Genomic DNA, 27,551 nt, shown 5'->3' on the forward strand with positions numbered 1-27,551 from the left:
CTACATGAAAAAAAAAATTTATTTTATAACTTTTTATAATTCATGTAGGTCCCCTTGAATATAAAAAAATTTTTTATAATTTTTTTTTATTCATTCCGTACAGCCGACTGCACGCCGACTGTATATGGCGACTGTATGTAGCAAAGCTGATATTTTTAAGAGACGAAGGACTTAAGGGAGGTTTGATAATGCGTTTGGGTAACTTTAGATGTGATAAGATAAAAGTTGAATAAAATATTATTAAAATTAAAATTTTTAATATAATTTTTAATTTAAAATTTGAAAATTAATTGAATTATTTATTATATTTTATTTAAAATTTTAAAAAAATTATAATGATGAGATGAGATTAAATGAGAGTGTTTGTTAATCCAAATATACCATTAAGTATTTAGGAACATCCTAGTTAAAAATAGTAATACTAGTTAAATAGACAAATTTTACGTAAATCCTTTATAAAAAAAATAAATCATACTAAAAATTAATATTTTTTTTTTACTTTTTTTAAGATGATGTCTATTTTTTATAAAGACTTGTATGAAACTTGTACAAATTATTTTTCCTTAAAATTATTACATTTAAAACTTCTACTAATGGATAAAACAGTTAAATTCCTAATCGAAGTTCATAAAATCATTTGGGGTTTTGTCCAAGAGCAATGTTACATACAGTCGTAGAATTGCAAACACCGCGCAATCGCTTTGAAAAAAAGTGGAATTCACGATTAAAAAGTTAATTTTTTTTCTTATGGATCCTATATTAATTTATTTTTTTCAAATCGACTGTACACCGCTTGTATAACCACGACTGTAAATATCATTTCTCTTTATCCAAAGAAGCATTAAATGGTGGTATATGCACGTGGCAGGCGGTAATTTGTTCTATTACCTAAGAATAAGTTGCATTATTCAGCCATATTGTTAATTCACGGGATTACTGATTTTTTTTTTTTTATGAAAAGAAACAAAAACAAAAACAAAGAGAGAAAACCAAAAGAGACGAAGGCAGAACAGGAGGAGTAGGTGGCGGTGGCGGTGGCGGTGTCGGCCATTACCGTGGGACCACCTTGTACGGCCAAACGGGATCCATGAGTCTGAGAGTAAAGCAAAATCTGAAAACCGACAGTTGATCGACACGTGGAGTCGTTGATAAAACGAGGGGGTGATAAAAAAGTATGGTAGAGGTGGTTGTGAGAAAAGAGGGAAAAGACAAAGAAAGAGACGGTGGCCTTTGAACTTTTCTTTCTATTTATTTTACCAATGGGAAGGGATCTGATGTGGGGGTGGACCCAAGTGAGTCTTGTGGGGGCCCAAAATATTCCTGTATTTTCTTTAGTATATTACTTAATAAATTCTCATGGTTGGAAAACAAAGAAAAACATTCCATGCGCAAATTACTAATAAAAAATTTCCAACATAATGTTTCTAACCAAGACCATGGCAGTGTGAGACAAGACTTCCCCCGTTTAATGTCATGGAAGAAGTTTTGTACATTTCAAGCATGCGGTCTGATAACACTTCCATACATTTTGTTACATCTATGGGATACAATTTTGAACAGGAAATATGATACAAGCATCACCGATTTACATGGAAGGGAGAGGAAAGAAGGAAGGTTGCACCAGAGTTAAGAGCAAGATGTCCACTTGCCCCCAAATTACTCAATTTTGAGCAACCGCTCAAGTGATTTTCCAGATAATGAAGCTCGAAACTCTGTTCTTGGGTTGGTGCAGCATGCATGAGTCAACCTGCGTCAGATACTTGTCAGCCCAAAATTATTTTCTGGGCATATGTTTGAGAAAGAAAATGGAAACCATAACCCATCTCTTCCAACTTCTTAAGAGTATATGCAAGTTTCATGCCACTAATGAACTCCATCTTTCCTTGTGGAAAAAATAGGCGTTGTCCGTTCCTTCATGGCTTCCTTTTCCAATTTTTTCTTTTCAACATCAGCCTGCCTTTCATTCTCTTCTCTTGACTTGTTGAACGTCTTGACAAAGATGACCAAGATTTGTGTCACTGATGCAAAAGCCAGCAGCACAGTTCCATCATTTAATATCAGTCCAATATGATCAGACTATTACGTAGATTTTTTTTTTTTAAAAAAAAAACAAAAACAAAAACATAATCTCTGTAGATTTTAAGGTGGAGATATCACACTATACACCAAATAGTAACTGCTATTTGCCAACTTCTAGTGAATTTTCGAAGTTTTTTTTGTTTGACTCCAGGTGTTCGTGAATTAAGTTCTGAATAATCTTGGAGGTGCATAGACCCTTGGTAAGAGTTTCCCGCAAGTGCATTTCGAATAATTCAAGAGAATTATCTTAGTTCAATGACCCCTGGAAATCGTTTGCACTCAAAAACCATAAACCTAGAGGGAGCATACCACAAAGACCAAGGCTCTTACCACTTGAGCCAACACCTAGGTTTTTTTTTTTTTTTTTTTTATGTTCTTATAAGTTCAATGAGAATCAAACAAGATCCAAGCAATTGTAAAGTTCACTTAGAGAACAACCAAAAATCAGTCTCATCAATTTCCCCACGTACACAAATGTGGACACACAAACATAAGAAGGATCCATTAATCAAAAGATAGGCAGAGAACACCAGAATCATATCTGAAAGTAGCATCAACATACCTCAAATATCTTTTTTTTTTTTTTAAGTAAAAGAGGGTAAAAACTCAATTTTATTAGAAGACAAGCGCAGTCAGGAAACTGAAACTCAGTAAAAGGTTAACCATCTCTATTGACTAACTAATGTCTTCTCCAGTTCCTACCAGTTAAATGTAAAGCCTCCCTAGTTTGCAGTGATCTTGATATTGACCTAGAATGAGGAAGTTGTGGGAATTGAGGAGATGGTACGGTGTTTAAAGCATTAGCACTGCTATTCTAGGATTGTATTGATTTCAATTTCGAATTTTAGGGTCTGTTTTATTGTTGAGAATAAAAAGGAGTACAAAGATTAAGGTGGGGGTAGACGCAGGGGTAGCAGTGAGAGGCCATGGTGGGGTGGATTGGGGTGAGGGATGGATGCAGTGGGGAAGAAGGCAGAGGAAGAGAGACATTCGTTTTGATGATTTAATAAAAAAAACAAACAATGTTACAAATCGACATTTGGATTAACACCATGCCAGCCAATATCGCTTTCCAATTCAATTCGATGGACTGGACCTAATTTCTACTTTTTTTCTTAATTATTTGGAGGCTTCATTGACAATTTTTAGATTTCAGAGATTTGAAATGGAACTTCGTGTATTTTATAGGAACCAAAACAGGTGTTTGTCACAAAAAGAGTAACAAAACTATGCATACAAAAAACAGATTTTATCTCAAAGAGAAAAGAGTATAAATAAGTGAACCATCTAGAGAAAAACAGAACAGACCTTGCTCAAAAGGGCACCGAGCTGGATCCTCTCCAAAGTACTGGGACAATGAATCAGCACTTCTTCCCTGGAAGAGGATATTTGGGATTACAGTAATAATTTTCACTATAACTATCAATGATTATGTTTTTTTTACAGCACTTACCACTTCAGAATACAGGGAGATAAGTGACCTAACTTCAGCTTCTGCAGTATCGAGAAAATTCTTCAGCACCTGAAAATAGGAATTTCTGGTGATCACACCCACTAAAGGTCTATTTTGAAAAAATCATGTTAAACAAAACCTTTCTGTAATACGATGGAAAGACCTATTCACATCCAATGCTCATTATTAACAAGAATATCCCAAGAACTAATCAAGACGTAGCATCCTTCCAATAAATAGAAGCAAATAATGAGACATCTTATCAAAACTAAGTATCAAGTCATTCCAACAGTTGAAAACACATGCCTATTCAGAAGCATCCCATTTATTGAGTACTTCGTTGGTATTTTCCAGTACAAGTATGGAGTACTTTAAGCATATTGATACATTTTGAAGCAAAGCCAGGATGTAGAACTAAAAATTGAGGCCCTAGTCCTACTAGGCAAGTGTGAATGGTATATTTCTTTCTTTGATAAGGCAAATTTTATTCAAAGTGCATAGGGGAGCTGACTTTTCAGCAAAAAAGCCAAATGAGTCTTGGATCAAAGTAATATTTCCTCCCCCATAAACAAGAGGTGTGGGTTGAAGTCACAGCCATGATCCATAAAGTCAGCAATGTTTACCAACAAGAACAAAAGAAAAGAAAAGAAAAAACATAAACCACATCTCCTTAGTAATCCTCACCTTTTGGAAGCCTGCAGAGATAGCCCCATCATTTTCTGAAGCAGCGAGTTCTTGTTCAACTTTTTCAAGCCCTTTACTGACAGCTTGCATTTCTTCAGCCAAAGCTTTCAATTGAATCTAGTTGTTTGTGAAGGCAAAGCAGATAATTTCAAGCAAAACGAACTGCAGTTAAGCTATAGGCTATAGAAGGCACATTGACAAATTACAAGAAAACAAACGACTCAATACTACTAAGACAACAAACAAACCTTTGAGGCAGCTTCTAAATGAACAAGATCCTTATCAAAATCCAGCAACTCTGACATCTTCTCGGAGAGTAGCTAATGAGGAAGATAGAACAATTTAATACAGCATAAAAGATTATGAAGAAAGCGCAACTTTGTAATTTTGACATTCAAATATTAACAAAAATAAGAAGACAAACACAACAAATATTGGAAAAGCCAGTAAATCCATTCCACCTACAAGGTTGTTGATATATAAAGATACGGCAAAGTTTGAATGTTTTGATCATATGCTGATGTTGTTCAGAACTAAGTTTGCAAACTTGGCACCTCTTCTTGACAATCAGAAGATTCTTTTTGCCAACTCTCAGTATAACAGTTTTTTTTTTATAAGTAATATTTTATTACTAAAGAATACGAAACATAGGCATTATTAAGGTACACAGGGATCATACTTTGAGTTCACCTAATGAGAGTGGAAAAAAGGGTCAAAAACTCCTGGAAACTAAAAGTAGAAGTCAAAGGTGGGTTGCTATCTAGTGCCGAAGAGAAGTTAAAAAAATAAAATAAAGCCTTGAGTTCTTCCACTAAAGTTTTTTTAATAAAATGGAAAGTTGTCATTTGCAAAAGGCAACATCTAACGAATCTTATAATTTTTTGTCCATTTAATACCAGATGGGATACTTAACACATTAGATATAGCAGTACATGGGTTAAATACAACACCTAGTATTTATCATTTATGACTAGGACTAATGGGGTACCTAATCCCATTAGCTCCTATATAGCTTTCGCCTCTCAGTGTTGGTTTCGGCCAAATAAAATGTTTTCACTGTTGGTGTTCTACAATTTTTATTTTTATTTTTTTTAATTGGCACCAGGTGTCTAGGACAGCATCCTGACTAATCTCAAGGGTGCACAGGCCCTTGGCAAGGAGTTTCCCACAAGTGCACCTTGGGTAATTCAAGAGAAAAATTCTCCAGTCCAATGGCCCCTAGAGATTATTTGCACCCAAGGGGATTTGAACCTTAGACCTAGGGGGAGCATACCCCCAAGTCCAAGGCCTTTACCACCTGAGCCAACCCCTAGGGGTTTGGCGTTCTATAATTCAAAATGTAAAATGCACATCAGGATTGTAAATCACATTGAAGGGGAACAGTGCAGTAAAGGATTCGTCCATGGTAGACTGTAACAAGGAGGAGAAGGCCTCTAAACTCATTCCATGAGAGGGTAGCACAAATATGTTTGGAATCCTTTCCTGTTGTTTAGTGGACAGAACTGATGAGGATGGCATTTGGAAGGCTCTGATTTCACTTCCTTTCAGACAAGGGATAATTATGGTCAAGCATCTGCCAGCTTTACTACCTGCAAGTTTGAATCTTCAAAAGAAGAGAACAAGCAGAACCCCCTCCTTTGAAATGACGTAACCACTTAAGAGAAAGTCTTCACCAGCATTTATGCAGTTCTGAAGAATAACCCAATGAGTTGGGGATTCAAAGAAAGAACCAAGGTAGGCTTCAGAGAGACAACTTATTTAGGTGCTGTTTTCATACACTTCTAGGGACTGTGAAGTGTGTAGTTTGCTAGTTTTCTGTTTTTATTGTCCTCTTATTATAAGATAACCCATGCTCTCATGTTGTGAGAACTTGCGTGTAGGATTGTGCATTCTGTGTATAGGAAGTTAGTTTGTTACTCAAGAATTGGCAAATAGCTTGACCTCTTGGGTACGAGAGGTTTAGCTACTTTTTTGTGTCCGTGGGCTGGTCAAGGATAAGTCAGATAAGTACAACATTAGCGTTTGCTTAAAATCATAGCAAAAAACAGTCAAGATAAATATAATGAAACGCAGCCTAACAATAAACTGCCAAAAGTCATTTTGGCAAATATGATCTCATATAGCATCGCAAAATGGTTTGACTTGCTATATCCCTGAATTCTTAACGTAGTAGAACCAAAGATAAAAATGGAGAGAGAAAAATAGAGGATAGATGAAACCAAGGAAGAGTATATAAAGGTCAATGAGAGGAGAGTTTTGCTACCATCCTACTCAACCTTGAACACGGTACACTGCAAGAATAAAGGTGCGTCAGAACCAAAAGTTGCACAAACGGACCAATTTGCTTGAAAGTGGATATACTTCCCTTTCATGTTCATATGAAATAAGATCAAATTCACCTCTTATAGGGAACAAGAAACCTCATGAAGAACTCAATATTATTAAATATAAAAAACAAAGCCTTGGAAGTTTCACTATTTCTACCTTGCACAAATAATGCATTAAAGTCATTTTGTTGTTTCTTGCGCGGGTATCAGCTAACTTAAGAAGGCTGTCCAATTTGAATCCTATAGCAGATCCTGCAATATACAAAAATGAAACATCAAGCAAGCAGTATAGCAACAAATCAAACGAATGCTACAGTTAAAAAAAATACTAATCTGGTGGTACCTCGTGCAGTGCCCTGATTCAAGGCATTTCCCAAAGTAAGAATTGTCTGCATTATTTGGCGCAATTTAACAGATTCTTTCACCTGTAATACGTGTATTACATTTAAGATGGAGGGAAAACCTATTTTTGTACATATAAGTTTTAATGCCATAAGTTTTAGTGGTACCTCTCTAGCAGCATCATTAATTGTATTCAAATTCTTCCTTAAATCATTGACCTGAATGAAGACAACCATAAGTTCCAACAGTCAATAAAAGTATTAGCATGCAAAAGATGATGTTAGAACAAGTATATCCTAGAACAACATACCTGACTAGAAAATGTGATTTTAAAAGCAAATACTCGTAACTTGGATTCTACTCGTGGAACCTTCATCAGCTCCAGGAAAAACTACAATGGTAATCCAATTTAAAGCGCTTAGAAATCAAATTATAACATTTAAATCCATTCACGAACAAGGTATTGGATAGAACCTGTTCACACTTTCCTAGCATTTCCTTGTCACCTGCATAATTCTGAAACCAAAACATTATCAACAAAAAACCTTTTTCAGTAATAAGTGCTGTATACTTCCTGTGTACTTGGGCTACATCTTTGCTTGCTTTAATAAAATCTCTTATTACTTAATAAAAAAAAAAAAAAAGTAATCAGTGCCAGATTATTGACTTATTAACCAGACACAACACCTTACAAACATTATAAAATCCTTACTTTGACCAGATATTTACGATTCAGGTTGCAAATGAAGCATATTTATAGACTCCTCACTTAACCCTTCCTTACTAAGAGGAGAAAAATTAGCAAGTACCCAATAAACACCTGATAGACTAAAACCCCCAAAACGTCAAAGGACATGTTAAACAACCAGATATGACTAGACAACAAAATTTAAGAAAACAATGAAATTCATTAAAGGATTATTTTAGTCTATTGACCCCAATTTAAGTTGTTTCAGACCCTAACACACTTGTAATATGACCTTCAAAATCATATTAGTCTTGCCTTAAGCATTGCATGTGGGCCACACATTGAAAATCACTCTTGAGAGAAAAATAGAAAACCGCAGCTTTCTAATGTAAAGATACAAGAATTTCAAACTCTGAACTTGCATCGACTTTTATTTGGAATGATGAAATCAAAGGTTTGGATAGTCTTGGAAACATTTCATCCTTGATCTTGAATTGTTCATTAAAAATAAAAAATAAAAAAATAAAGAAAGAAAGAAAAGAATTGAGCTGTTGTTCCTACTTTGCAATCATAAGTGTATTTTTCATTCATTGTCAAGTCTATTGCCCGCCATTCCCTCAACAATTGTAAATGGTGATAGATCTATTTAGTCCTATGATGGATGAATATTATGGCTAAGTAAGTGTGTTCTCTTGTGAATCAAATGGGAGATGCTGAGGTCAGTATTAATCTGTTTAGAGGGCGGGGGTTAATGTAGATAGAAGTAGCAACCACACTTGGAGAAAAGAATCGATTTTTTGTTTTTTCTGTTTTTCACAAGTAAAAGTAAACTTTATTGAAAAAGGCATAGCCCAAGTACACAAGAAGTATACACCAAATAACCACTAAGCACTAGTGATGGATGGAAGCAAATTATGAAAGCTATCATCATTACAAACAATGGCCGAAGCCCAAGAAAATCGTGTGTTAAAAAAGAATCTCTTCAACTCGTCCAAGGAATGCTCCCGATCTTCAAAGCACCTATCATTTATCTTCATCCACAAACACCTCATAATACAGTGAGGGATCAATTTCCACACAGTGGCGATGTGAACATTACCCCTCAGACTTGTCCAACACTTGAAAACATCCACTACTCTTCTTGGCATAGCCCATGCCACACCAATCTGGTTACAAATCTCATCCCACAAAAACCTAGCCACCTCACAATGTAACATTCCATATCTAGAGGTTAGTGCCCGATTGCCTAGTATGATACGTGTGCAGGTAACCATATAGAAAATTCTTCAGGAAAGAAAAGCTCCAACCTTCAAACTAAAGGATGAAACTATGTTCTGTTCTATTCTTTTTTTTTTCTTTTTTATGTTTTTTTTTTTTTTGAGGGGGGGGGGGGGAGGAGGATGCATCCCTTGCCTTCTTTCCATCATCTTTTTATAATTTCTATCTATTAGCTTAGGTTTTGTATACCTCAAGTCGACCTTTTTTTTTTTTAATTGGCATCGGGGGTCCGGGATAATGTCCAAATTCATCCTGGGGGTGCACAGGCCCTTAGTAAGGTACTTCCTGCAAGTTATTTTTTCCCCCTAAATTCATCTAACAAACCAAGCATAGGCACTATGTTTCCTAGCTGCAAAAGTATTATGGGCACAACATAAGTTCAGTTACAAGTTAAAATGCAAGCAAAAAAAGAAAGATGAGGAACGGATATACTGTGCTGAAGAAAAACATACTGCTAACAATCAAGATACTAAAGAGAATCACAAAAACAACGAGACTGTAGCACACATGCACTTGAGAGAGAGAGAGAGAGAGAGAGAGAGAGAGAGACCACCTTAAGTGTTTCCATTTCTTCTTTTGTGGGGCAGAATTTAATTAGATTTTCAACCTGATCAATGTCTAGAACAGCAGAATCCAAAGCCAGAACTGCTTTCTGGATGCATAGACGACAATAATAGGATTATCAACTAACAAGTATCAAAAACGAGCAAAAGTGTCCAACATCATTAAATAGGCGCCCAAAAAAGAACATCAAATAACAAAATCAACAGGTTGATTGTCAGCTAATACATATCCAATAAGGAAAACAATAAGATGATGATAGTAGTTTTATTAGAAAATAAAGGATTACCAGTGAGATAATCGTGAAAATGACTAAAAGATATTTTCTTACTCTTGATAATTTTTTAGATAAGTATTCTCCCAATAATTCTGTCACTAAGCATTCTCCCCATAAATTTTATAATTTACTAAAAGCTGAACACAATAAAAATAAAAAAGATCACGCACTCTTTTAAGTTTCAACTCGTCATTATACAACTGTAATGGACAACAAGACTAGGCAAAAGCAATAAAGACAAGTCCATTTTATCTAAGAAAATGTTCTTACCTATTATTACATCGTGCTAGTTCCTTATTGACATCTAAACACTCAAACAATCAGGGTCAACTATATCATGAGGGATAAGACCATGCAATGTTTAGAGAGAGAATCCTAGAGGAGCCACCACCGCCACCTGTCCGGCAAGTGATAATACACATCCGGCACAGTTAGGACCAGCGGACACTAGTGACGTCACTGAAGGGCATCCAGCACTGGATACCCTTCCGGCGACCTGGGTTTCTTGCTTCGCCTTTGCTTGTCTTTCGCACAAGCGTTCTTGGTGGAGCCATTGGTGTCTTTGTCTACGTTACCTCACAGAAAAGTGCAACAGGTCCCAGCAACCTCTTCGCTGGCCTCCGACATCGGCCTATCTCCGGCGACAAGTTTTTTTGGGTTGGGCTTCTTTTTCCAAGATCTGTCAAGAGCGGCGACCCTGTTGGCTTCCACAGAACTTATCGATGGACACCGGCGACCTCTCGAAGGGCAATTCGTAGTCGCTGTTTGTATTTCACAGTCACTATTTCCTTCCGGTGACTGGTATTTCTCAGTCACTGTTCCCGTAGCCTTTTTCAACATAATAAAGCTTTCAGCTTGGAAAGCCCTTGCTTTTGAAGTTGAATTAGTATGGGTCAAATGGTGCGTTTTTTGGTGGAATCAAAGGCTTTTGAGTTTTTGCCAGAAACTTAGAGGTCTTTATTAAAAATAGTGGAGAGGGGCAGAAGGGTTTAGAGATTTGTAGTGATGGGTTGGAGTGGTATAGAATGGCTGGTAGCTATGGTGGGAGCAGCATTAAAGGCGAGAAGAAATTCAAATTTTACAAAACACTTGGACGAAGGTAACAGGGAATTCATGACTCAATGATGCTCCAACCAGCATGGTTGGTATCTAACTGTCACCGAATATGGTGGAGGCTGGTAGAATGTTGTAGTAATTCCTGAAGGGCATGAAGGACAGGGTTGGGAGACGTTTGCTACAGAATTATGCAAAGCAGCGGATTTGCTCTTTTATGAGGGGTCAAGGAAGGAAAACCAATAGAAGAATGAGAACATCAAAGCCCCAAGCACATCCACGATTGCGAGGCGATCATATGTGGCAGCTCTAAAGATGGGTCATGCTTCTGTGGCTCAGAGTGAGGGGAACGGTGAAAGTGGTCCGCAAATCATGCAAACTCAGAACCAGCTTGAAAACATGCAAAATTCTCTAAAGGATATGGAAACCCAACTTGTCGAGTTGAAGGCAACGATAGCTTTCTTGTCTACGAAAATAGACACGCTTTCAGCTGGAGGCAACAGGGTTGTTAAGACTAAGATAGGTCCGAATCCTTTAAATTCAGATAAAGGAAAACGGAAGATCGGATTCGGCCTTGTCCCTATAACCAGATCCAGGAGAGCGTGGCGGGTCAAAAGGATATCTAGGTTATTTGAAGTGGGGTCTAATGTAGAGAATGTAGTAACGGAATGTCATTCGCCTCAAGTAGCATAGGATAAACCGTTAGGCAATGTTATACCCTTGCCTGAAGAAACTATGGCTCCCAGGTTGGAGTTGAAGGAAAATGGTAAAGGAGATGTAGGATCCACTGAAGTTGCACGTATAGGGTCGCCAGAGGTGAAGGGACTTGCTGCCACCCCAGAAGCTCTAATGGGGATGGAAAGAAATAATGGAATTGATGAGGAGGTACAGAACTTGTCGTTGGTGCCTTGTGTGGAGGAAATTCTAGAATTGGGAATGCAGTTAGATAATGTGTTTGAGGAAAATGTTGCTCCCCCGGTCTCTCTTCCTTCAATAGCGAATTGGATTCTGCCTAAAGTTAACGAGATTCTGCTTTTTGTGGGGATTTCACATGGAGGATGCGAAGACCGGTTCAATGAACTAATCACCGCGATCAAAAGTTTCAAGAAAAAATAGAGTTACAGCGTCTTTCTTGGGCAATCAACTATGACGCTAACAGAGGTAACTCAAGTAGAGGGAAGTCTAAAGGGAGGGCAATGTGAAGATGGGAAACACGAGGGATAGGGGTTGGGGTTGGAGTTTGGCTTAGGTATTAGTTCTACGATAAACAAGAGGTTGAGGTTTAGTGTAATTTTTTGGGTATTTTGGGTTGTTTTGGGATTAGTGTATTTTGGATTTTTTTCACTGGCTTTTTTGGGTAATACGCCTTTTGATATATATAATATTTTTACTTATAAAAAAATGTTTTCATTTATTGAACCTTGTCCAAGGTTTCCAAATTAGGGCCGACAATAGGGCTTGCATTTGTCCCAAAGAAGATTCAATTATCAAACCAAACCATATTTGATATCCAAAATGAAATCCCATTATCATTTTTTTCCAACAAGTGGGAATTTATTAATGAGCAAAAAGGTGCTACCCAAGTACATATTAGGTTGTGTGATACCCCATATGATGTGTAAGGGTAAATGGTGTACGGGATCCCACATTGCTTGAAAATGAGAAGTTATTGCTCTCTATAATGTTCAAATAGGGCTCCAATTGTATTATTGACTAAGTCTTTTTGAGTATAGGTCATGCGGCTTAAGCATTCTATTGGAGCGTTACAAATGGTATCATAGTCTATCTCAATTGGAAATGTGGGACTTAAACCATGCCACCTACGACGAATTGGCCTGACAAGGATGTTAGAAACTTAAGGGGGGGAAATTGTGATACCCCATATTATGTGTAAGAATAGGTGGTGTATGGGATCCCATATTGCTTAGGAATGAAAAGTTTTTGCTCTTTATAATGTTTCAATATGGCTCCATTGACAAGTCCTTATGAAGTATAAGCCATGTGGTTTGGGCCTTCCATTTGAGCATTACACGTTGACAAGGCATACACCTAACCAAAAAAAGTAAAAGGATCAAGCAAATCCAGAAAACTTAAATCAGTAAGACACAAATGTGCCCATTGATAAATATATTTGGAAAAAAAAAAAAAAAAAACTAAAAGTGCTCCACCATCTTCCCATAATTTCAAAGCTTCCGTTATTTCTCACTATCAAAGCTTGACTAGGATATAGGGCAGACTTTTTGCAATATGGATCTGTCCTGGTAAACTAACCACCACCAATACCAACCTAACAATTTGTGTAAGTGAATGTATTCATTTATGTATTTGTGTAATTGTGTGTGCATGTGTACGCATATATAATTACCTTTGTAGTTTTCATATACCTTTCTTTCCTTTTGTGGGAATTTTCATGATACACTTACCGTATGAAAGTCGTGCACATGAGTAGCGCTAGATAAAATCATGGATTGTGCAAGTGTTATGCACTTCTTTCGAAAAAAAGTAGGGTCCACTATTAAAAAATTAATTTTTTATGTAGATCTCATATTTATTCATTTTTTTATTAATTACCAAAAAAAAATATTTATTCACTTTTTTCAAAAGAAGTGCGCGGCATTTGCGCACTCTAGGAGTGCAAATATCTTTAGTGAAGTGATAAACAGCATGTCCTTGCCCTTTGAAAGCATAATTTACAGAAGATGGACAAATAAAATAAAGGTCAAGGAGAATACAATCTTTGGTGCAAAAGAATAAAAGAAAAAATAACTCAATATAACTCCAGTAACCATATGGGTATTAGCCTATAATCTTACCTCCACCTCATGTTTATGGGGGAAAATTGTAATATGAAGACAATTTGTTTTTGCCTCATCTGTCTTTCTGCTTATTGTTCATGCATACTGTTCACAGCCCTTCAGCTTTCTTCTGACCTCTTAGCAACCCCAAATTAAACCCTTTGCTTCACCATACCTAAGACCCATTAAATCTACAAGTCCTCACAATCAGGAGTTTTCTTCCGTACAAGGGAACTAAAACCTAATGATATCAAGGCTGTCTACTTTATGTAGCATAGCTCATATCTAGCTTCCTCACAGCAGCAATAAGTTTGGGTTTCATTCAGACATAGACATAGATATACTGGATTTAGATGGAGCTGATTGATAGCTTAAATCCAAGGTTCATCAATGAATAATGGGAGGACAAACTCGGGCAGGTTGTTCATAGCAACAGTAAACTGATACTCGCTTCCAAGAGAAGCCATCTATTAAGTTCAATGTTTATGGGTGCCTATATAATTTTTTTAAGTTTGTGAGACTTTGGGGGCAAATTGGGTATTCTAACATTTCCCTATAGTACTATAATGATGCCTTCTATGAATGGGTAGCCATTAATTCATCAACTTGGAACTTAGCATATAATCATTATGGTTAATAAGTTCTAGTAGACAATTGACAAGATGTATGGATACTTATAATATAAGCCATAATCTGACTGGAAAATGTAATCACTATCAGCTATGTGTACAATATGAGAGGGGAGACTACTTTCAATAGAAAAGTAATCTTCTGGTATTGTTCCTTTCTCTGCATATTCAAGTTTATCAACTGCTTTGCAAAAAAACACATTAGCAATCTAGTGTTTGCTAGGTGTATTCTGTGTATACTTCCTGTGTACTTGGGCTGCCTATTGTTTTTTAAATTATTAAGATTTTACTATTACCTATAAAAAAAATACATTAACAAGCACTATTTCCTCGCTGCATCATAAAGGAACAAATATCACAGAAAGAAGACATCAATGGTGAAGACAATATTAACACAAATTAGGAGGTCAGTTTTTTAAAAAACAAAAAATTAAATCTCGTTCATCAACAGACATCACAGTAAGACATTGCTTTCAAACACATAACTTTCAAGAGATGGCACAAAAAAATATTCAGGGCCAATCTAATTCCACATTTCTGGAGTGATCCATGCATAAAGAAACCAATGGGAGCTAAAAATCAAAACCCTTTCCCCAAGCAGTCAAATTGCATTGGAGCTAATTGAACATGTAGCATGAGTAAAAGAAACTTACAATCATATCTGGCAAAGGAATTTTTATTTTTGAGAGCATTATTTCACAATTATATGCTCTGCGCAAGTCAACCTGACAGAGAAAGACAGTAAAAATATAATTGAGTTTCAATAATATCATCTGACATAACTGATTGTAATAGCATCAGAATCAACAGAAACAATGACATGACAAAAGTAGGCAGGAAAAAAATCTTCAGTACACACTCCAGCAATCAACAAAATTAAATCTCTAATGATAAAAGCTACAGTGCATACGTATGGTCTGTAGAGATCAAATTCAACTTGTTATGGGATGCCTAAAAGCAGGCTAACTAAACAGGACCTCCCAAGATTCCAAACAATAATAATAACAACAATAATAGGAATAATAACAATGTCAATGTTCCAAAAATTTTGACGATAATGAGGAGAGTATAAGCCTAAAGTTTTCTTCTTCAATACTTTGTTCCTCTGGGCAGTTGCAATAAATTTTAATGGACTAAATCTCCAAGAGTACTTATTTCAACTATAAATCCTAGTTAGGTGTTTCTCTTGTATACATCCTAGGTACTTGGGCTAGACTTGGTGTTTAATTTATAAAATTCATGATTACTTAAATAAATGTTGCACATAAAATTAGCATAAGAGTAAAATCATATAAGATATTCCACAAGGTCCTTGCTACCTTGTAGTGTAGTAGTAAATGACCGACAGATTTCCTGGTAAGTTTTGTGCCACAAGTCCTACCATGTTTTTTTTTTTTTTTAAGAAAAATTATTTTATAGTTAATAAGATATTTTATTCCAAGTAAATAGGCATAGCCCAAGTACACAGGATGTATACAACTGAGTACACCTAAATACATGCTAAAGCAAAACAGGACTAAAATAAAACATTACAAAAGTTCCCATCCCTTACAAGATTCTTCACCCAAAGATTCTTTACCCAAAAGTTCTACCATATTTTTTATTCAGGAAGAAAGAAACCTCAGGTTGCACTAGAATGAGTTCTATACTGATTCTTTGGAATAATGGCATGACCCTAGTTTAGCTAAAACATGGTTCCTAATGAGGCGGTTTCAGCAAAGGTTCATCAAAATCTAGTGGAATTAGGTGGTTTAGTTGCTCAGAAGTTCTTCCTCCAACAGAAAAAAAATAAATAAATAAATTCATAGATTATAGTACGAATCTTTGTTTTTTTTAACAAGTATAAGGAAGGTGCTTGGCACTATATGCTGGCTCACTCAGTTAAGCTATTGCCAAATAGATTCTCAAATTAATCTCAATTTACTGTATTTCAAGTTCTGGAATCGTGACTAACACATGGTGGATGTAAAGGTTTTCATACATAATCCTTAGCTCATCTCAATTAAACTGTTATTAAATCCTTTCCTAAGATTTTTGTCAAAATTTTATTTAGACTCTAATATATAAAAAAGGGTATCACATATTGTCATACATTTCCATAAAATTTATAGTGTTTTGAGTACCAAACTATTTTAACAATAACCGAACATAAAGATAGAAACAGAGAGAGGGAGGCGGAGAGACAGAGAGAGAAAGAGAGAGGGGGGGGAGGGGTTCACCAGTTGCACTTTCTCAGGTTTGCTCATGTTAGAACCACGTCGACCTCCTTTTGTGCCACTCCCATCTGTAGCAGAGGCCGCCGAAAACAGACTCTCCAGCTCTGATATATCTATCTCTGGGGCCCTAACAAAACCTTTCAATATTATATCGGGCGCAAGAAGAACAGACCCTACCTTCTCAAATCCCCACACCTCCACACACACACACACACACACAGAGAGAGAGAGAGAGAGAGAGAGAGAGAGAGAGAGAGAGAGAGAGAGAGAGAGAGAGAGAGAGAGAGAGAGAGAGAGAGAGAGAGAGAGAGAGAGTAGAGAAGGAAAGATAAGCATGAGAAAACAAAACAAAAAGCAACAAAATGGAAAAATCCATAACTAATCAACTTCATATACTGGAGAGCATATTATCACATTAATATAGTAATGTAACTACACTAACATTAATTTTCAATAATATTTATTTATAGGTGACATAAATTTTAGTAATGATGAGAAAATTACTGTCCCAGTAAACAAGAACTGTACATGGATCAAGTCAACAAAGCTGATTTCAATAACTAGCTTAGCATTTGGTTAGAATGAATGAACTAAAATTCATATTAATCAGTGCCATTATTATTCAGTATCGGGAATATGAGATCTGAACATTCTATCAATGCTCATAAAATAGTTCCTTGAAAACACAACTTATTGTAGCATCTAAAACAAGCTATCAAATGAAAAGATAACATGTGGATACAATTTTATACATACACACCTCGACTGGTTTTCCTGCTTTTGAGAATCAGCCCATAAACTCCCTTGCACCGCACGAGTAACTTTTACCCAATGTAGGGGCTTTAGTGAAGTTTTCTTAGGGGCAAGAGTAACCCCACCAGCACCTCGACCTTTTCCAAGATTGGATGTCCCTGAAGAAGTCTTCCCCCTACCAATGGATGGAGGTGGCGGCAATGATGCATTAGAGCCCTTTGCTCCAGGTGGTGGAGGTGGAGCAGGTGTTGAGCCATGACTTGGCGGTGGAGTACAAGCACCAAGAGGCTTTGGTAAGGGTGGTGGAGGTGGCAGGATTGAACCTGGCTGTGCAGGCCTTGAAGGTGGTGGTGGAGGTGGCCGAGGGACATTACTAGGATTCCCACCTGTTGGATGTGGAGGTGGAGGTGGTGGTGGTGGTGGCCGAGATATACTACCAAGGCTACCACCTATTGGAGGTGGAGGTGGAGGTGCTGGTGGCCGAGATTCACTGCCAAGGCTACCACCTATTGGAGGTGGAGGTGCTGGTGGCCGAGAAACATTACCAGAGCTACCTCCTATTGGAGGTGGAGGTGGAGGTGGTGGAGGCGGTGCCTTGTGAATAGATGCAGCAGTAGGTGCTGAAGTCGATAGGGGCAGTTTTGCCAGCAGTGGTGGCGACGGTGGAGGTGGTTGCAACATGTTATTTTTACTTCCGAATGACAAGGGTGGTGGAGGCGGTGGTGGTGGAGGTGGCTGAGCTGAATCTAAAGATTGTTGACTAGATGTATAGGGGGCTGGTGGAGCAGCTTTAGAAAAATTGATAGGGGGTGGCGGTGGGGTTGGAGGAGGAGGAGGTGCCATAGAAGGATATTTACCTGAGATATTAGGAGGTGGAGGCGGTGGTGGTGGGGGGGGAGGAGGAGGTGCCATAGAAGGATATTTTCCTGAGATATTAGGAGGTGGAGGCAGTGGTGGTGGGGGAGGAGGAGGTGCCATGGAAGGATATTTACCTGAGATATTAAGAGGTGGAGGCAGTGGTGGAGGGGATGGTGGGCAGGCCTTGATGGAGGTGGGAGGGGTACATATTTGAGAATCTCTATCGACGCTATAGGAATGAGGTGGTGGGGGTGGCGCAATACTAGAGTTAAGAGAGGAAGGTGGAGGTGGTGGTGGAGGAGGAGGCGGAGGAAGTGGTAGATTACTTGCAGGATGAGGTGGAGGTTGAGCCATTGTAGGAGGGGATGAACAAGGCGGAGATCCTTGACTTGGAATAGGTAGTTGTTCATGAAGAGATGATGGATCATTTTCTACTGCTGCTAGATCAGATGATTCTGAACCAATATTTACATCATGTGGACCATAACTTTCAAAAGGAAAGGGCACCGGATCAACAGTATCTTGTATTGGAAATTTGGTTGGAATTGTTGATGACTTGGGAATGGTATCAAACGCTTCATCTGAACTATCAGCAGTGCTAGATGCATTATTGTCTTCTTCAGAATCAGCAGGTGATGAAAATAAACTTGCTTTACTTTGCAACATTGAAAGTTCTTTCACATCACTTAAAACAGAAAGTTGTTTAAGTAACCACAAGGCAGCATCATCACTGCTGTCAACCCACTCCACACCACTGAAAAGTTCTTGAACCCTAGAAAAAGCTTCAATGGGCAATCCACCCTTCTCCTCACCATTTAAAATAGTGGTCGGGGCTTTCGGAGGAGAGATGCTTTCAACCTCCCCAAACAAAACCTGAATTTACAATTTCATTTGATCAGATAGAAATTTGCATTGCATGTAGTGGAAAGAAAAGAATAGAATCTGATCAAAGATTTATGCTTTTGTGTATCTAAAAAATGAATGAACGAAAACCAAAGGCCTAAAATCACTAGATGAGCATAATTTTTACGGCAGATATCATCTGTTCCCTCTCTTGTTCTACACAATATATTTTTTTATAAGTAAATTTTGGACCATTTCTACCCAATATTCAAAAGGAGGTATAGTGACACACTTACCTCCGCTCTGAAACCTTTTGGATACCGCTCCTTTGAATCCCAAAGAATGTCTAAGTTCTCAGAATTAAGAATCAGTATGTTTGATCGAATAAATGCTGTGTTAAACATTATACGAAACATCATAACTTCCTTTTCAGGATCCAAGTCAAAATGGACACACTCCAAAACGACATCTCCTTGCACCAAGCACTGAATGTCAATCTTAATCACATCACACTCTGCCTGCAGTAAAGGAGCTATCAAATTGATACTAGTAAAGATTATATGAGTAATACAAAATCCTAAACGAAAACCCTCTTACCTGGCAGTAATGCCGAAGGGTCTTCTTCTTCTTCTTCTTAGTCATGGAGAACAGCATCTCAGTCGAAAGCCCACCCTTACTAAGGAGATTCCTACCAAAGATACGGATAATTGGCCTGCACCCATTCTGAGAATCGAAACTAGGAATGGCTCGAAGAATAACACAATCTAAAGAAAGTGCACGCTCAGGAGGTGGCCACTCGGGAGCTATGTTTCTTCTTGCTACATATTGAATGTAACGAAGCTGAGACGGGAATGGATTTAAAGGCGACAGGAGCTGCAAGAAACCTTTAGGAGCCTCTCGATGCACTATTTCTAGGGTCCTGCGTTCTCCACTGTGCAGTTTTTGGAAGATCAAAAAACTAGCTAAAAGGAATGCCAAGAGTGGCCAACCCCCCCTCTCACAATGGAGAAGAATAATATTCTGTTGATTCCCAAGTGAAAGCCAACTCTCACAAACACGAAGAAAATGTTGGATCAAAGATAATGGAAGGATAGGGCAGCCCTCATACTGTCGTGGATAGTCCATGATGGTAACATCATACTCGCATAAAATTTCTGCAAACTGGCTCTGTTTCTCACCCTCGCGGAAATTGAAAGCAAGAAAGGATGAATCTGGAAATTCCTCATGTAACTCAGTTATGATTTCATGTATATATATTTGGTACATCCCGTCAGGCAAGACTTCGGTGGAAAAGCACGAATCAAAGACTGCACAATTCATCAAACCAAACAATCGCTATGCACTTATAAACATATGGGTTAGCAATGACCAACAACAATGGGTATGCAATTATAACAATTCAAGATTAAAGAATGAAGGTCCTTACCATATACTCTTTCAACAAATTCAAGTAGGCCATCTGGGGGTCTTCTGTAAAAGAACCTACTTAGAAGGGACATTTTTGCCAACCGACATGCGGTTTTTTTACAAAACCAATAAATTTAACACCTGAAGCAAACAGAAATTAAAAACTCAGTTCTATGTTTCGGTTTTCTTCATCGCTATCATCTAATTCTTGACAGTTAAAGTAACAAAAATACGACAAGGTGATAATAAAAAGGAAAAATTACAAAAATCCCGCCAGAATATCAGATAGCGGATTCAAATTATAACCTAGGTTTCTAAATGTCGCAAGTAAAACTCCATAAATTTCAAAGAGTTTACAATTTCCCCCAACCGTCAGTCTCAGCTCCCCAAAAATGGCATAAACCACTCCACGTACTCGGTACTACCAAGAAATAGTAAGGAAAATAAGCCCTCAAAATCGCAATCGTAAGAACCGAAACGAAACGCAAAGAATATCCAAACTCGAGAGTTTGCGCCAACACTTTCCCCATTTCCAAGACCGGTCCTTCAGTGTGCAAACATTAACAAAGAATCTAGATTGGGAGGAAAATTTAGAAACCCACCATAATCTTGATCTATGGAGTTCCAAGTCAAGCCGGTAAACTCTCCGGAATCCGATCGCAGGTTGGAATTGGAACAAAACGACGTCGTTTCTCTGTGGGTCTGTGTCTGAGTTCTTGCAGAGGCGTTGGGTAGAGGCGGAGGAAGCAGAGGGAAAATGAAAAATTGAGAATCGTGGAAGAATTTGAATAAAACGATGTCGTTTCAATATAGTCCTTCGTGGGCTGGACCTGACCGTAACTGAGATAGAAGAGCTCTTGCCTTTCAAGCCCAAGATACTCGTTCATTTTCGGACCACCCCAATTTGCCAATGAGGAGTGCCGAACAAATGGGCTTTAGAAGCAAAAGAGACGAGGAAGACAACTATACTGCATGTGAGGGTCCGACGAACATCGATAATTTTCTCTCTGTTTTTTAAAAGGAAAAAGCTAAGTCCACCGCACCAGCTACCTCTGCCAAAAAAAAAAAATTTTTTTTGATTTCATGATTAAGAAAATATTTTTTAAGGATTTTGTGAATTTTTAAAATAAATATTTTAAAGCGTTAAAAAATATATATAAAAAAAGTAGAATAAAAAGAAATACACTTTTGTACTAAGTGTAGCTCCCAGCAGTAGCTGGGAGCAATGGTTATAGTGTCACCTTTTTTAAAAACGGCTTTGTTAGATACAGTTGGTAAATGCAGTTGGCGTGCAGTCGGCTGTATGGAATAAATAAAAAAAAATTATAAAAATTTTTTTTTATATTCAGAGGGACCTACATGAATAAAAAAAAAGTTAAAAAAATAATTTTTTTTTCATGTAGATTCCATATTAATTCACTTTTTTCTTCACGACTACACGCCGACTGTATTTACCGACTACAAAAAGTATTTCTCTTTTAAAAATAAAAACTTCATGATTTTTACTGTTTATCAAATCAAAACTGTTATATATATATATATATATAAAGAGATTACATCAAAATAATTCTATAAACTGATTGATTTTATATGATTTGTTAGATTTAATTTATAATAAAAATAATTTTACAATCTGACGAATCACATCAAATCATATCAATGTATATGATTAATTTTATATAATTTATTTATAGCTAAAGTATTTATCTTATCTAATACATATCACGCACACGTGTTTATGATATTTTTCCCATCTCTATAGCATTATTCTTTGCCAATATCCAAGAGTATTAATAGCCATAGTGTTGAAAATTTATATTTTCAAATAAATTTTCAAATGGGTGTGTAAAGCACACTTAACTATTTATATTACATTAATAGTATATTCTTCACACCGACTTTAAGAATAGAATAATTCCTTACTTAATATCACACTTTTATTCATTTTATTTTTGTTAATTCTACTCAAAGCCTATTCTCACCTAGGCCTTGAATATCTACCTAAATTCTATATAATAATAAAATATTATTTCTTTTGAATTTTTTATTATTTATTATATAATTTATATTCATCGTATTTTACCGATAATGTTTTATTTTTTAATCAAATAAATATATTTTGTATGAATTATCATAATTGATAACGTGCACGTTTCTATAGTTTTATATTTAATAACATAATGGTTATTTAATTCATTAATCTAATTAAGTTATTAGTTTTACTTATATTTTCAATTGTTACTATTTTTAATCTAACGGTAATATCTAAGATTTATTGGTTACATTTTTTTAAAGTTCCATCTAAATATCTATATTTTACATCCATCTTTTTTTTCGAACATTTCTTCTGCCCAACGAATAATGTTAGATACAGTCACTTTTGCGTACTCCCTGCTCACTCCACTGATATGATTGACTGGATTAATTTTTTTTAATACATAACCAATCATATCACTGGAGTGCACAAAAGAGTCTACAAAAATGACTGCACATATAATTTTTATTTTTGTTATACACAACATTCTCGTTAGCTTATTACAAATAGATAAGGTATTCTAACAATTTTCTACTTATTTGAAATCATTTTTAAAAGAGAATGTAGCTTTATAAAATCAAATAAATGATGATACATAATTATTAAGAGAGATGATATTTGCAATTATAAAATATGTAAATATTGTATATTTCTTTTAAAAAAATGTGAGTAAACATAAACACGCGTAAATGCCTTATGGACAAATACACGAGCGCATGTCCATATTCAGAAAACTAACTAATGCAAGGTTTATTAGACATTTTAACATGAAATCATAAATATTTTAGAAGGATATTTGATGCAGCAAACTGGGGGGCTAAAAAGTAGACACATGCAGTACTTAGAAACTTCAAGAAAAAACTACAGTAACAAGTAAACAAATTTAATATAATCAATATAATAATTTCATTCACAACTTCACAACTTAAACAAACTCATTAACCCATATCCCATCTTGTTTGGAATATATGCTTCTAAAAACGACCAAAACAATACACAATTAATATCCTTTTCTTTCTTTCTATGTTGTGCAGAAAATTAAGACTAAATCGAGTAATGCTTAAATACAATCATGAGTTATATAAATGTTATACATTTCTCTTAAAAAAGAGTATGATCTATTTTTAAATTTTTTTTTTTTCATTTAGATCATATATTTATTCATTTTTAAAAAAAAAGAATACGTGATTTTTACACACTTGACAGTAAATATTATTTATTTTTGAAGTGCATACTCGCAATATCAATTGGCGCAAAGGTTACTCTTGAATTAGGATTGTCGTAAGGCTATAATCGAGCAGAGTCAGTATTTGGCTTGCCAAGTTCAGCTCAACTCGAAACATTCGAGCTTGAGCTTGACATTTTTATTTATTCTTTGTTCGAGCTCGACTTGGTAAGCCAAATTCTCGAGCTCGAGCTCGTCCCAAAAACAAACTTAAGTTGAGCTCAGCTTGAATGGTTTATTTTTTATTTTCTAAATAATATTTAATAATTAATAAATTAGATAGATAAAGAAAAATAAAGAATCTATTATTGAATTTATATAACTAACAAGTATAATCTTTATTGAATTATAAGATTTTAAAAATTTAGAAATAATTAATATCTAACTAAATGATATTTATCCATAACAACAATATATTATATGTCTAAAAACTTATTAATACATACACATAATATGATAGCATACATTTATTTTATATATAGTTTCAACACACTTGTATATGAAATTATTAAATTTTATCAACTAATTATTTACAAATTACAAAATATAGCTATGAAATATATTCAATATATATACACAAGTAAGTAGGTTACATATTATATATGTAATTATAAGAGTACTATGTTTATATTATTAACTAATATATATGTATATATGTAAGTGTATGTATATTTATCAATATATGATTGAGTTTTAATGAAATCGAGTTAACGAGTCAACTTTAACATAAATAAACAAACCTTAACCCAACTCCTTTAAATTGCAACAATCTCCCCAAATCCTTTAAATTTAAATAATTTTGGACAAGAGACCCTTTTAGTCTAGAGATAATCAAATAAGCTTGGAACTCATCCTTTGTTGGTGGTACTCCTACCTTCAACCTTGCAAAAATACTCAAAGCTACAATAAATGCTTTAAGGATCTGGAACCTCCAATGCTTTGGCCACATCCAAACCCAACTCAAAATTCTTAACTCAACCTTAGAATTGTTGCAGTCTCGGACCTCCCCATACACGTCTCCTTAGAATTTGATCTCAAAATGAACATCAATCAACTCCTTTTATATGAAGAATCTCTTTGGAAACAAAAATTTAGAATCCCTTGACTCACCACTACCGATCTTAATACCAAATTTTTTCATTCTTGAAATGGTCATAAGAAAGAAAAGAAATCACATTGAAAATCTAAAAATTGAGAGAAACCAATGGACTTTGGACCATTCCCTTATAATTTCAAAGATACAATAACATTTTTAAAATATTTACACTTCCTCCCAACCTCCTCCCCCTGAAAGCTTAGATAATTTATTTCCTAGAAAGATCACTGAGCAAGAAAATAGCCTGCTTTGTGCTATTTCCACAGAAGAGGATATCACTTTGATTGTCTGAAAATTTTCCAATTCAAAAGCACATGATCCTGATGGCTTTACAGGCATCTTTTACAAAACTTATTGGGAAGTGGTTAAAATTGATTTAATTGCTGGCATTCAAAATTTCTTTAATCATGGCAAACTCCTGAAATAACTCAATCACACCAATCTGGCTCTGATCCCAAAAAATTATAATCCAAACGACATGTATCAATTTAGACCAATTAGTCTTTCAAATGTTTGCTATAAAATTATTGTCAAGATTATTGCCAACCAACTCAAATCTATTATCCCTAACATCATCTCTCATTGTCAACCTACCTTTCTCCCTAGCCATTTTATCCAAGACAACATCATTCTGGTCTAGGAAATTTTTCACAATATGAAAAAAAGACGGGGCCACTCGGGCCATATAGCAATTAAAATTGATATAGCAAAAGCATTTGATTCTATGAAATGGTCATTCCTTTTTGAGGTCATGCACCATGTTGAGTTTAGCCAGCAATGGATCAACTGGATCATAAAATGCATCACCTTGGTCTCTTATTCCATCCTTATCAACAGATCCCTCTAATGCTTTTTTCATCCGACCAGAGGCCTTAGGCAGGGTGACCTTTTGTTGCCTTTCCTTTTTATTTTGGGAAGTGAAGTCCTATCCCAACTCATATTCAGAAGAGAGAATCACAACACCATCAAAGGCATAAGAATCTCAAGAGAATGCCCTTTGATCTCTCATTTCCTCTTTGCGAATGACTTGTTTTTATTTGGAGATGCTTCTATTCAAAATGCCCAAGCTTTTTCTAAATGTCTTGAAACCTATAACTCTTGGTGGGGGCAAAGGATTGACAAATCTTCCTTGCACTTCAACGCCAATATTATCTAGGGTACAAAGATTGACATTAAAAACGTCTTTGGTTTTAGAATTTTTCCTACCTGCACCAAATATCTCGAGATACCCCTCACTTGAGGCGTTGAATCTTCCTATTTCCTCAATGATCTCATCGGAAAAATTTAGTCAAAACTCCAAAGTTGGAAAGCAAAGATCCTCTCATATTCTTACTAACCTAGCGAGATTAACAGTAGATTGTCCATATTTTTCTAGTAAATAATGAACCTCTGCTGTTATCTGCCGATGTTGACCTTGTATCTGAACCCTTTCTCGTTCCAGCTCCTCAATTCGTGGTTGCAGATCATGAGCATACCAATCTGTAAATTTTTTCAACTCTTAGTTTTCTTGTTTTAGCATTTTATTCTCACTATCCTTATTAGCAAGCTTCTGTCGTAATTCAGATATTTGCATGTTAAGATGATCAATCTCACTCACCCTTGCCATTAACCTTCGAGACATGATCGTAACAGAGGCAGCATATTGACTACTGAGCATTCTTGATTCTGCAATAATCTTAGAATCAGCCTTACTAGAAAAACAGTTCACTGCTCCTATCATGGTATTGACGGCCTCAGGAGAGAAGATTGATGATTGATGCGTCAAGAGTTCCTGATTCAAGTCTGGAACATTAGTGGAAGAGAATTGCTCAGCCATTCTATCGTTGTGGTAAAACAGAATTCAGGTCAAGAAGCAATTATTTTTTTGGCATCCGATAAATGAAAATGATCATTTTTTTATAGCAACTCAGAGCCTTTAATCACGTTTGTCAATAACATCAGACGATTGTTTAAATCTTTAGCCGCACTAAATTCATAGAGTTAGGCTTCGAGATTTTGCAGCATTTGTCGGGTCACGGACGGCTCCTTTTTCAACTATCTACAGTGACTATTAAACGTATCGTTTTCTTCAGTCCATTTACTTGCTGCCGATCCTTTTTAATGATGCCAAAAGGGGGAGAAGTTTTAGATTAGAGCATTAACATTGTTTAAATTGCTAAACTTGTTATATATGCTTGGAATTATACTTATACTTTTGCTTGAAAAACCAACGCATATTTTCAGGGGGAGCTTAAGTATTAATACAGGTTTCAAGTTCTATAAAGTATTTGTCATCATCAAAAAGGGGGAGATTGTTCAACCCAAGGTTTCAAGTTTCATGTGATTATAAATCTACACATGGATTTTGATGATAACAAATGAATTCAAAGAATAAAGGAGTTTCAAGCTTAAGTTGTTCACACAATGGAATCAAACACATCAAAGAACCAAGCATGAGCAAGAAGGAAACAAGTTCACATTAAAGTCATAGAGTAATGTTGTAAATCTCTTAAAATTCAAAATTAGGATTAATATTCAAAATTAATATTTTATCATAAAGTATTAAAATATATTTTCCACATGTGCATGAATTTTTTTGAAAATTAAATTTGAAAATTTTGAAAGATGATTGATTGTCATCTTTTGCATGTGCATGCCTTGATTAAAGGGTTGAATTTTGAAAATATTAAAGATGATTGATTGTCATCTTTCACATGTGCATGTTTTATTTGAATATTTTCAAAAGTGATTGATGCTTTTTTAGACTTATACAAAAGGTAGATGATTTTGTTTGAAAATTTTGAAAAGTAAAGTGTGCTCCTTTTGTCATATGCAAAAAGTAAAAGATTAGGTTTGAATTTTTTTTGAAAAGGAAAGTGTGCTCATTTTGTCATATGCCAAAAGTAAAAAATTAGGTTTGATTTTTTTGAAAAAATGAATGATGTTGTCTTTGACATGTGAATCTTTTTAAAT

General features: G+C 35.8%; 1 protein-coding gene across 1 annotated transcript; it reads right to left on the reverse strand.

Moving 5' to 3' along the window:
* Window positions 1-1,360: 1,360 nt before the first annotated feature.
* On the reverse strand, window positions 1,361-21,007 carry LOC122278526 (formin-like protein 14). Its single transcript, XM_043088710.1, has 18 exons — window positions 20,846-21,007; window positions 20,263-20,384; window positions 19,434-20,143; window positions 19,133-19,354; window positions 17,143-18,866; window positions 16,386-16,509; window positions 14,820-14,891; window positions 9,405-9,503; window positions 7,360-7,401; window positions 7,196-7,276; window positions 7,053-7,103; window positions 6,887-6,968; window positions 6,701-6,795; window positions 4,465-4,536; window positions 4,217-4,333; window positions 3,533-3,601; window positions 3,388-3,454; window positions 1,361-2,018 (listed from the first exon to the last, which is right to left on the reverse strand). The coding sequence occupies exons 2-18, from the start codon at window positions 20,333-20,335 to the stop codon at window positions 1,864-1,866; spliced, it is 3,855 nt and encodes a 1,284-aa protein (XP_042944644.1). The 5' UTR covers window positions 20,336-20,384; window positions 20,846-21,007; the 3' UTR covers window positions 1,361-1,863.
* Between the last annotated feature and the right edge of the window lie 6,544 nt (window positions 21,008-27,551).

The sequence above is a fragment of the Carya illinoinensis genome, chromosome 1 (assembly GCF_018687715.1).
Source record: "Carya illinoinensis cultivar Pawnee chromosome 1, C.illinoinensisPawnee_v1, whole genome shotgun sequence".
Lineage (NCBI taxonomy): Eukaryota > Viridiplantae > Streptophyta > Magnoliopsida > Fagales > Juglandaceae > Carya > Carya illinoinensis.

Bases quoted from the DNA above. Each gene is read 5' to 3' on its own strand.
- LOC122278526 (XM_043088710.1), bottom strand. From the start codon at position 20,335: ATGTCCCTTCTAAGTAGGTTCTTTTACAGAAGACCCCCAGATGGCCTA. The intron at 19,355-19,433 runs GTAAGAGGGTTT...CCTTTACTGCAG, and splicing joins CCCTTCGGCATTACTGCCAG to GCAGAGTGTGATGTGATTAA. The intron at 7,277-7,359 runs GTTCTATCCAAT...TTACCATTGTAG, and splicing joins TGCTAGGAAAGTGTGAACAG to TTTTTCCTGGAGCTGATGAA.